This window comes from Thecamonas trahens (genome assembly GCF_000142905.1).
Source record: "Thecamonas trahens ATCC 50062 unplaced genomic scaffold supercont1.7, whole genome shotgun sequence".
Taxonomy (NCBI): Eukaryota; order Apusomonadida; family Apusomonadidae; genus Thecamonas; species Thecamonas trahens.
Window position 1 is genome coordinate 591,276 of NW_013657673.1, and position 10,752 is coordinate 602,027.

The window sequence follows — 10,752 nt, forward strand, 5'->3', positions numbered from 1 at the left end:
ACGGTTGTACGATACGGGTATGCGGCGGATGTGTGCGGTTGCGAGGCATGTTCTGGGCCCGGCGCCGGAGCTGTGGAGCAGAGTTGGGTGCTTGGCAGCGTGGCGACGGTACGGGCGCGACGGCTACCTGGCCACAAGCAGAGTCGCGCGCCTGATGTGTGCCGCGAGCGAGTGTACGACTTGGCGACGCATACGCAGTCGGGAGTTCTCGGCTTTGGTTCACGGCACGGGTACACGGGCGAGGACAACAGATACAAACCGCCGCTCTCGACGGCGGACGAGTACTTTGGACTTCTTGAGCCTGGCCAGCGCCGGTCGTGCGCGGCGCTGATGGCGCCTCCGGCGGTTGAGCACGGCCGGAGGCATGTAGACGACGACGACGAAGTGGCGCTGGTGACGCGCGCGCTGTCACGGTCATTGACACGTCGAAGCGGAGCAAGTGTGCTGGCAAGCTTGGGCGGTGCGAGCTCGAGCCCGAGTCGGGGCCTGCTCTCGTCGCTCATTCGGCCGCACCACGACTGCAAGGCGCCGCGATCGCTCTCGCGAGTGCTGCGGCGGATGCCGCCCGGACCGGCACTGGCGCATGCCGTGGCTGAGGGGCGGGAGCGGGCTTCCCCCAAGCGGCGACGGCGGGGCCGGAGCTGGAGCGAGTCGTCGAGTGAGTCTGGCGACGGGCAGTTCAACGATGCGCTTGTAGAGACGACGGACGAGCTTGACGACGTGGACGTGAGCAAGGAGGCACTGAGCGTGGCGCTTGTTGCCGAAGCTCAGCGAGCGCCGTGCTTTGCTGCGAGTGTCGGCGTGCACAGGGCTTGCCGCTCCCGCTGGTGCAGGTCACGAATGGGCAGCGACTCGACGCGGCGTTTTCGCACACGTCGATGGTGTTTGAGACGGCGGGCATGTACACATCGGGACCTGCTATTGTGGAGAACGGCGAGCTGCAGCTAACACCTGCGCCGCCGCAGGGTGTGGCGTCGACGCTGCACAAACAGGGATCGACCGGTGGTGGGTTTCTGCTCACGCGGCGGCTGCTGGCGGACGGATTTGTGGTTGTGTTTGAGTACAAGGCCGAGCGCGACGACGGCGGACTCGGACTTGGCTTTGCGCTTGTGGCGCACAACGACCCAGCGCGGTTCCAGGCGCTCGGCTTTTCGGGCGCCGGGCTTGGCTGTGTTGGGCTGGAGGACGCGTTCTCGCTCCGATTTGTCTCGTGTCAGCAGCCTGATGGGCCGATTTACACAAGGCTGGGCGTCCACTCTGCGCATGACGGCGGCAAAGTGGCAGCCGTCGAGAACGTGGGCGACCTGTGCGACGGAGGCGTCCACGAGGTGCTTGTGCGGTACGAGCCGGCGAGCTCTGTGGAGGCGCCGCTGCTGCATGTCGAGATCGATGGCGTGCCGCTTATGGCGGCGCGGCTTGTGAGCGGCGACGTGCCTGCAGCCGGCTACCTCGGCTTTACTGGCACGTCTGGCCCTGGGGCGTCATGGCTTCGGCACAGGATCTCGCGGTTTGAGTATGGTGCGCTTGCAGGAGTACCGAGCGAAGTGTGCCGGTGCGGGTGCCATCAGCGAGAGCGGGACGGGTTGTGCGGTCCGGCGACGGTGGTGTGGCCGGAGCTCGAGTCGTTGTGGCGGTCACCTCTGGCGGTGAGCTCGCCGATCATAGTTCATGTCTCGCTCCACGTGGAGCCGACGAGCGTGAGCGCTGGGAGCGTCCCAATTGTGGTTGCGCTGTCTGACGGGGCCACGTTTGTGGGCTTTGAGCAAGTGCTCGCGGGGCTGGAGAGTGGCGACGAGTGGATGCGAAACGACGAAGTGCTCGGGCAAATGGGCTGGGCGCGGGCCGGCGACATACTTTCGGCCGGGAGTGGGCAGTGGCTGCCTGTGGTAGCGCCGACGCTGCGAGAGCGGGTGTCACGCAGCGGAACGTGGAACGTGGGCGTGACGTTTGTGGGCGCGGGCTGTGATGGGGCGTGGTGGGCGGCGCGGAGCGGCGAGGGTCTTGCAGCCTCGCCGGAGCTCGCTGTCTCGACGCTGCCTGTGGAGGCTGTGCTGGCGCGGCTGAAGAGCCCGGCGGCGGCGCCTGTGGTGATGGGGCACGGGCTTGGCGGGCGGGTGACGGTAGAGTGGCTCGCGGGACGGAGCGACTGTGTGGCGAGCATGGACCTTGCTTCGCTTGGCGTGGAGGTTTACTCGCCACTTGCGCACGGTGAGTTTGTGATCAAGGGCGCAGTGGTGGCGGTGGGCGGCGGCGGGCGCGTGCCTGTGGTGAATCGGCTGAGCGCAAGCGAACTTGCGCAACGAGCACGGTTCAACCGTGCGGTTGAACTGACGTCTGCAGGCGTTTGCGTGTCCAAGGGGCGCGCGCGCGAGCGAGTGCTCACGCTGGGGGTGTGTGACGGAGGCTTGCGCAGTCAAGCGATGGTGGTTCATGGGGCGTTGCCGCGAGCGCGGCCGCAGCTCTGGCTGCAGATGAGGGTGGAGTCCGAGGGCGCATGCATGTTTGGCGTGTCGGACACGCAGCGGCTGATTGGGGTGTGCGTGGAGAATGATGGAAGTCCGAGGGTGGTGGCCGGGCGTGACGACGGCGACCCAGTTGAGCTCAGTCTCGACGGCCTCCACGAGGTGGACATGAAGTGGTCGAGTGATGCAAAGAGCAAGAGGCGGCCGCTGGTTATTCACCTCAGCTTTGGAGTGTCTGTTGTCCGAGTCCGAGTTTTGGCAGCCGAGAGTCTCGCCGAGCTGGGCGTTGGCGAGGTGTTTGACGCTGATGTTGTCGACGTGTTTACGCGACCGCTGTTTGCGGTTGTGGCGAGCACCGGGCTCGACGGTGGAACACGGGTGTCGTCGGTGGCAGTTGGCGCTGGGCAAGGGACGCTCGACGCTGTGAGCGCAGAGACGCTTGTGGATATTGGAATATGGGCGCGAGAGGTGGCAGTGGACTCAGGAGCTGCAGTTGGAAGCGAAGCCGGGATCGGTGGGCGGGTGTTGAGCGTCTCGCTGGCTGCACTGAGTCGCGGGGTGTGGGGCCTGGTGGCGCCGACAGCGGAGGCTGAGCGAGTCTGTCGGGAGTACGAGCAGCGAGTCCGTGGCTCTGTTGTGGAAGTACCGGAGCAGCCGCTGGGCGTGCTTGTTGCCGGGCATGCGGTGGGCGAGCTGGACGCGCGGTTTCGGTGGGTCATTGCGATTCGTGTCCATGTGGAGTCGCTGCACAAGGCGCGCGGTGAGTTGAAGCGCGAGTCGCTGTTTGTGGGCGTCGGCGACAAGCGGCGGTACGTCGGTTATCTGCGACAGGGCGCGCCGCGTGTGGGTGAGGCCGGTGGGGCTGTGGTCTCGGGCAAGGCGGTGTTTACGGCCAAGGAAGAGTCTATGGCCTGGGATGGGCCTGCGCTGGACAGCGAAGCTGCGGTGAGCGGGTGGCACGCCTCGCGCCTCGGCGAACTGTTCACTGTGGTGGTGGGCGTGCCGCGGAACGGGAGGCAGAGCGGCCGCTCGCCGTGGGTTGGCGTCTACTCGGCATCGGAAGAGCTGTGGCTGGTGCAGGACGAGGTGAGCGGAGTGCTCAGTGACGACGCTTGTGAGCTGGGGCTCATGTTCTGGAGCCGCGAGGCATCTGCCGAGTATCGGGTGCGCGACGTGTACGTGCAGCTGGTTGACATGGATGCTGGCGGGAGCGTGTACACGCAGGACATGCCGCCGCGGTGGCTGATGCACCACGGGCGGTTTCCCGGCCGCCGCGTGTGGAGAGCGGGAGCTTGGTGATCGGGCGCGGGTATGCGTACCAGAAGCTGATCGAGGTGGGGCTGGGCAAGCTTGCGGGGCGGCGGACACGGCCGCCGCTGGCCAAGCTGCTTGTGACGGCGCAAGTGCGGATGACTAACGCAGGACCTGTGCTGGAGCCACCGATCTTGTTCGAGCGGTTGTCGGCGTTTGTTAAGCGGGAACAGGCTGGTGCGCTGCGGGATGTGGTGCGGCTGATGGAGCGGTTCCCGTTCCTCTCGATCAATGTTACCGGGCACGTGGCGCGGGCGTTTGCGGTTGGGAGCCAACGGAGCGCGCCGGGGCTGGGATCTGACGCGCTGGCGCGCGGACGGGCTGAGGCTGTGGCGCGGGTGCTTGAGGAGCTGGGACTAGCGCGCAAGCGGGTGCGGGTGGTGTGCGGCGGCGAAGGGCCTGCGACCGGGCCAGCGGACGTGGTGGCGCTTAGCTGGGACGTGGAGCGCGTGGCTGTGGGCGTGTGGCAGGCCGAGGTTGCCCCGCTTCTTATTCCGACGTTTGACGGCGTAGGCGGCGAGTCTGCGCTTCAGCCGGGATGGCAGGTGTTTGGGCCCGGCAGCGTGTCGCTGGTGACCGGCGGGTTCGAGGCCGGGCATGAGCGGCCGCGTGCGGCGTGCAGCCTGCTGACCAAGACGCGTAAGATGCTTGCGGACGGGTTTTCGGCAGGCGTGCTCGTGAGCGTGGGGCCATCGGCAGCAGCGGGCCTCCTGGAGGCTCGCGGCGGTGCCGGATCTGTGGTTGCTGGGCGTGCGGGCCTTGTGTTTTCCGATGAGTTGGAGGCCGGTGAGCCTGCGCCGCGGGGGCGGGTGGTTGTTGGTTTTGAGTTTGGGGTGGAGACGCGGTTGGTGATGCGGTCGTGGGACTGTGACGGTGGCGGGCGAGTGTGGGGGGCCGTGAGCGGCCGCGATGGGCTGTCTGTCATCAACGACGGTTTCGAGCACGAGCTGGGCGTGGTTTTTGAGGCAGTGCGTGGAGACGCCGGTGTTTGCCGTGTGAGCGTGGACGGCGACGAGCTGTTGGTGGTGGCGATGCCTTCTGGCTTTGCTGGGATGCTGCCACTGGGGCACGTAGGTGTGGGCGTGGTCAACGGCGCTGCGGCGACGATCAACGCCGAGTTTCGGTGCCTCTCGTACAGCTACGGCGGGCCTGCGAGCCTGCGAGCTGGGGTGGTGGCAGAGGTGAGCAAGTGCGAGGCGCCGCCGGTGCCATGGGTGCTCACGATTGGCGGGTACGGATTCCGGACCAAGGGCGGGGTGGACATGGGCGGTGTTGAGGCCGGAGCAACTGTACCGCCGATGATGATTGGTGTGGCCGCGACGGACCGGGCGGCGCTCTCGCCGCTGCGTGGGCCGCGAGGCCGGGGCCGCGGGCGGAGTCGGGGCCGGGGCCAGGGCCAAAGAGGTTTGGGCCGAGGTCGAGGTCGAGGCCGAGGCCGGGGGCGTGGAGGGCGGCGCGGGCCGGGTGCTGGCTTGCTTGGCGGCGTGCAGCTTGTGGTGTCACCAGGGATGGCTGTGGAGTCTGGGCTGGTGAGCGTGCAGAGTGCAAGCCCTGTTGGCGATCATGTACGGCGAGGCAACCGAGACGGCGGCGGCGGTGTGGAGCGCCGGTGGATGGACGGAGGTGGGAGTGGAGGGCAGCGGCGTGGCGGCGAAGTTCTCGCGGGGCTCGAGTCTCGTCTAGTGCTCGACGAGTATGGAATGATCTCGCTGGACGACGGCGAGTACGCGAGCGGCGGCCATACGCTGGCAGATGGTGCGCGGTTTGGGCACACGAGCGTGAGCAACTACGCGCAGACCAAGGTGTTTGTGTTTGGTGGGTATGGGGCGAGCGGGCTCGCGCTGGACTCTGTTGTTGTGGGCAAGGTTGTGCGAGACGGGGTGGAGAGCTGGCAACGGATGGGCCGGAGCAAGGGCAGCGGAAGCGAGGTGCCGCGCGGGCGGGCGTGGCATGCTGCGGTTCAGCTCGGCGGGTACGGCGGGGCGAGCAAGATGGTTGTGATTGGCGGCGAGTATGTGACGGAGCGCGGTGTGCAGTATCTCGGCGATGTGTGGGAGCTGGAGACTGAGCGCGAGGAGTGGCGTGCTGTTGTGGTACGCGGCAAGTTTGAAGCGCGGTCGATGCATAGCGCGGTGGCTGTGGGCCTTGCGGGTGGCGACGGCGGAAGCGGCGGGGTGGGACTCGCGGGCGGGAGCCAGTTGGTGTATGTGTTTGGCGGACGCGGGCGGCGCGGGTATCTGGACGACGTGGTGAGCTACAACGGAGTGAGCCGGGTGTTCAGTTCTGTGAGTACGTGGGGAGCACGACCGCTGGGGCGAGCGGGGCATAGCGCGAGCGCGGTGGGCAAGTTCATGTATGTGTTTGGCGGGCGGAGCGGAGGCGGGCTGCTGGGCGATCTTGCACGGCTGGACGTGCAGAGTGGCGAGTGGAGCCAGGTACTGCTTGCAACTTCGGGCGAGTTGCCGCTGGGACGGTTTGGCGGTGTCATGTGCATGGGCGGTGAACGTATGGTTGTGTACGGCGGATGGACGGAGAGTGGAGGCTGCGGGTGGGCGAACGACGTGTGGCATGGCGAGGTGGAGGAGGAGGCGCTTGGGCCAGGCGAGGTGGGCGAGGGCGGGATGGGCCGACTGGGTATGCGGATGCTACCTGGCGTGCAGCAGACGAGGCGACAGGCCGCCCGTGCGGGCCGAGCAGTGCTGGCTCGGCGGGCGACGGCGCCTGTGGTGGGGACGATGTCTGTCAAGACGCCGTTTGTGATGGGCGGCTCGGGAGTTGCGCTTGCGCCGTGGCGGGTGTGGCCGCAGGCGTGCAAGGTGACGGGCAACGGGCTGTACAGCGGGCGGGCGGGCGAGGAGCGCCGGGTGGTGGTTGCTGTGGCGGACGGGCGTGGCGAGGCGTACGAGTATGCGCTCGGGGCGCGGCAACGGATTGTGGTTGTGGCTGCGGGGCGGTCGTGGTTCTGGGGCTCCAAGGCAGGCGCGCGGATGAAGGTGGCGACCGAGGCCGAGGCGATCGGGCGCGGGGTGTACGGTGCGCAGTTTGTGCTCGACAGGATCGGAGTTTACGAGGTGGCGGTGTACTTTGAAGACGAGGACCACTGGCCGGTGCGGACAGCGATCGCGCGGCGGGTATGCGAGGTGACTGCAGGCGAGGTCGACGCGGCGCAGAGCGTCGTGCTTGCCGAACCGAAGAGCAGCGTGAGCGCCAACGAAATGGTGGAGTGGCGGGTGGCGCTCCGCGACGAACACGGCAATCCGGTGGCCGGCAGCGAGCTGGAGGCAAGCCCCGCGGGCGGGCGGGTGATGGACCACGGCGACGGGACGTACACGGCGCTGTGGGCATTTGTCCACGTCGGGCAATACAGCCTGGCACTTGCACGGGCTGGGCTGGTTGCGCCGGTTTGCGTGCGGGCTGGGCCGATGTGCGGACACAAGGCTGAGGTGCGGAGAACGAGTGAGGCAGCTGAGCTCGGGGCGTGGCGGCGGCTGCTAGAGGTGGGCGCTGCGCGCGACGAGTGGGGCAACCCGAGCGTGGTCGGGCTCTGTGCCGAGGCTGTCGGCGGGCTCGCAGCCACCAAGATTGCTATCGACGACGACGGCAAGGCCGTGGTCGACGTCAAGTCGTTTGTGGCCGGGCGGAGCATCCAGATCCGGGTGACGTTGGCCGGCGGGCGGTTGGACGTAGAGGGCTCGCCGGTTGAGATTGTTGTGGCAACCGAGAGTGACGACGAGAAGGACGATGAGGGCGAGAGTGGCAGCGTGCCGATCATGATTGTGATGCCCGAGTAAAACGGATGTGGGCGAGTTGATGGCTGTGGGCGGCAAGACTCGACTCGCAGAACTTGGGCAAGATGAGCGTGTCGGTTAAGGTCATGTTTGCGCCAAACCCGCCTGTGGACATGACGTTCAACCCAAACGGAACGTTCTACGATGCCATTACGGCTGCGTCTACAGCATGCCGAGTGGTGGGTCGTCCACCTGCTGATCTCGTCCTTGTCCATGCCACCTCCCGAAAGGCAGTGTCGCAAGAGGTAGGGAAGCAGGGGGGGGGGTGGGGGGTTGGGGGGTGGCGGTTGTTTTCTGGCTCTCGTCTGGTTTGCCCGCGGGCATGGGTGGCTTCTTTCGTCGACATGCATTCGTTGTTGTGTGAGGGGGCGTGGGGGGAAAGGGGGCGGGGCTGAGGGAGGGGGGAGGGGGGGGGGGGGGAGAGGGGGGAGAGGGGAGGGGAGGGGAGGGAGGGGGGAGAAGGAGGGGGGAATTGGGGAGGAGGGGGAGGAGGGAGGAGGGGAGGGGGAGGAAGGCGGGGAAGGGGGAGGGGGGAGTCTTCTGGCGTGACCTGTCATTTTTTGGCCATGGCTGTTTCAGATTGGCATCGGTTGCGTTGCATGCATGCAATGCATGGTACGGTGGCTAGAGGTGGGAGAGGACTCATGGAAAGAGTGAGGGCCCTGGGCTCTTTGGGCGTGGATAATTGTAGGAATGGGGCTCGCAATGGATTGCTGAGCTGGATGGAGAGACGCTGGAGCTGCAGCTGGGGGCGAAGATTGCGGTGCCGATGGCGATTGATGCGCTGAAGCACGACGACCGCAAGATCTTTGTGGAGCTGAAGAAGCGGCTGATGGAGGACGAGTTTGCGTCGGTGTTTATCGACGCCAGCGGGCTCAGTGAGCTCATTCGGCTGGTGAAGGAGAGCAAGGGCAACCTGCTCGCAGCAGTGCTTGCGGTGCTGCCGCTGGCGATGAACTACGCCGAGTGGTCGATTCTGAGCGAGGATGTGGTGTTCAAGATTGCGGAAGGCATCACGTCGCCCAAGTCGAACATTGTGTCCAACTCGCTGGCGCTGATGCAAGGATATGGAAGCTCAGGGCCTGAGGCTGTTGCGGTCCTCCGGGCGGCGGTTCTCGCGCTTACGGGGCGACGAGCGCCGGGCCGCCGTCCAAGCCGTACGAGGCCGTGGTCAAGGCGCTGGTCAACTCTGCGGATCTCAACGTGCGGGCCCATGCACTGTCTGTGATCACGACGCTCCTGCTTGCGACCAAGATGGGAGATGAGCGAAACGCCATGATCGCGGCGCTCTCCGAGCTCGACTTTCCGACCGAGGTCAAGAACCTGGTGATGGACACGTCGTCGGGCTTTGCCGAGTCTAGCGAAACGCGGGCGTTCATGACAGCGTGGCTGGAGCCAAAGCAGGCTCTGCTCCAGGAGTCGTTCTCGTACGACAAGACTGAGCATGCGGACAAGCTTGCGATGCTGTGGCACACGGTGTACCCGACGGAGCAGCTCGAGGGCGAGGTGACGACGCAGTGGAAGAAGTTTGGCTTTGCCAACGCGGATCCGCGGGCAGACATGAATCGGACGGGAGTGTTTGGCCTCCACTGCCTCCACTACATGTGCTGCAAGGACCCGGTGGAGTTTGCGACACTCATCCAGTCGCAGCAGACGCGGACGGACCGCGACTATCCGCTGGCAGGCGCGGCGATGAGCATGGCGGATCTTGTGGCAAAGGAGTTTGCGCTCAAGGCAAACGAGCATGACGTGGCGCCTGCCATTCTGCTCGACCACCCAAACGCAGTGGAGGAGATCTTCTGCGTGTGCGTCAATGTGGCGGACCAGATCTGGGTCTCGTTTGGAGGCGAGTACATTGACTATCCGATGGTGGTGGCCATTGCGCGCAAGACGCTGCAGGAGGTGCTTGGACGGCGGCCGTCGAGCATTGATGCGCTTGTCCGCGCAGCCGGGCAGGCGGTGACACAGCTCAAGGCCAAGGCCGGATCGATCGAGGAGACGTTTGCGGCGATGGGACTCACGGCCGAGACGGCCGAGACGGAGCAGACGCTGGCGATGAAGGCCGCACTGGTGGAGGAGATGATGCCGGTGGTGAAGGAGCAGCTGAAGGCGGTGCTCATGCGCGGCGTCCCGCTCTTCTTCCCGCCGTCGGGCAAGGTCAAGCAGCCGGTCGGCGTGCGGCTCCAACTCAACTCTCTCGGCAGCCTGCTAGCGTTCACGGCCAAGGATGCGGCTGGCGAGGCCGCCATCGGTGGCGTGGTCCAGGTCCCGGTCGCCTCGATTGCCGATGTGGTGACCGGTGGCACATGCCCGATGTTTGCCGATCCCAAGAAGCAGGTCTCGCTCGACAAGGCGCTGTCGATCGCGCTCTTGCTAGCGACACCCATCGGCCCCGAGGACAACCCGCAGGTCGCCGTCCAGTTTGCCGCCACCGACCGGCGCACGTTTGCCACCGTCACCGAGGGCATCCGGTCGCTCCTCGGCCGGCCGCTCGAGGCCGAGACCTCAATCGAGGACGCCGAGCGGCTGGCAGACATGCAGCTCCGCATCCGTCTCATCGAGCTCGACGGCGACGTCAACCTGCCAACTGTCGAGCCCGCCCTTCCGCCGCCGCCGCCCTCGTTCGCCTTTGTTGTTCCCGAGGCCGATCTTGTGCTTGCTGGGCGCGAGCAGCCGTTCCGGGTGCCGAACGAGATCGTGGCCCCGTCGTCGTCGTCGTAAACAACTATTGCTTTGAGCATGGGGGTGACGCGCATGAGCATTGGCGAGAAAATGGTGATCAAGAAAACGGTGCCGCCGCACACGACAGAGAGATCAGACGGTGGAAAGAAACAGGTCACGACAATTGATTTGCACCAGATGCAGACCAGTGGCACACGTTTGGCTACGTTGTTGTGTTGGGTGACGGATGGTTGATGCGATGGGGGGAGGGGGGGGGGGGGGGGGGGGAAAGGAAAGGAGGGGGATCCTCTTTTTCTTAAAAAACCCATGGGGAACGGGGGTTCTACCATCGCCACCCACGGGGTTACCGCCCCGCAAACCTTTTACCTCGTTGACCAGGGACTGGGATCCCTGAAACAGGCCTCAAGCCTTTTGATGGGGGTGGGTGGGGGGGGCAGGGCCTGTCTCGTACCACGCTGCTCTTGATTGTCTTTCCCGGCGCCCCCCCCACCCGAACATGATCTAAAAAG

The 10,752-nt window shown here is 65.9% G+C and overlaps 3 protein-coding genes across 3 annotated transcripts; all 3 read left to right on the forward strand.

The window, feature by feature from the left end:
- Window positions 1–558: 558 nt before the first annotated feature.
- AMSG_11678 (uncharacterized protein) lies at window positions 559–5,306 on the forward strand (the record flags this gene model as incomplete). Its single annotated transcript, XM_013906030.1, has 6 exons — window positions 559–795; window positions 849–2,348; window positions 2,484–3,737; window positions 3,785–5,062; window positions 5,133–5,237; window positions 5,280–5,306. 6 exons carry the CDS (start codon window positions 559–561, stop codon window positions 5,304–5,306), a joined length of 4,401 nt encoding a protein of 1,466 aa, XP_013761484.1.
- Window positions 5,307–5,473: 167 nt separating this feature from the next.
- Window positions 5,474–7,564, forward strand: AMSG_11679 (uncharacterized protein; the record flags this gene model as incomplete). Its single annotated transcript, XM_013906031.1, has 2 exons — window positions 5,474–6,062; window positions 6,093–7,564. 2 exons carry the CDS (start codon window positions 5,474–5,476, stop codon window positions 7,562–7,564), a joined length of 2,061 nt encoding a protein of 686 aa, XP_013761485.1.
- Window positions 7,565–7,609: 45 nt separating this feature from the next.
- Window positions 7,610–10,298, forward strand: AMSG_01964 (uncharacterized protein). The gene is made up of 2 exons (XM_013906007.1): window positions 7,610–7,806; window positions 8,253–10,298. The coding sequence occupies exon 2, from the start codon at window positions 8,816–8,818 to the stop codon at window positions 10,280–10,282; it is 1,467 nt and encodes a 488-aa protein (XP_013761461.1). The 5' UTR covers window positions 7,610–7,806; window positions 8,253–8,815; the 3' UTR covers window positions 10,283–10,298.
- The last annotated feature ends 454 nt before the right edge of the window (window positions 10,299–10,752 follow it).

Coding starts and splice junctions, on each gene's coding strand:
- AMSG_01964 (XM_013906007.1), top strand. CDS start 8,816: ATGGGAGATGAGCGAAACGCCATGATCGCGGCGCTCTCCGAGCTCGAC.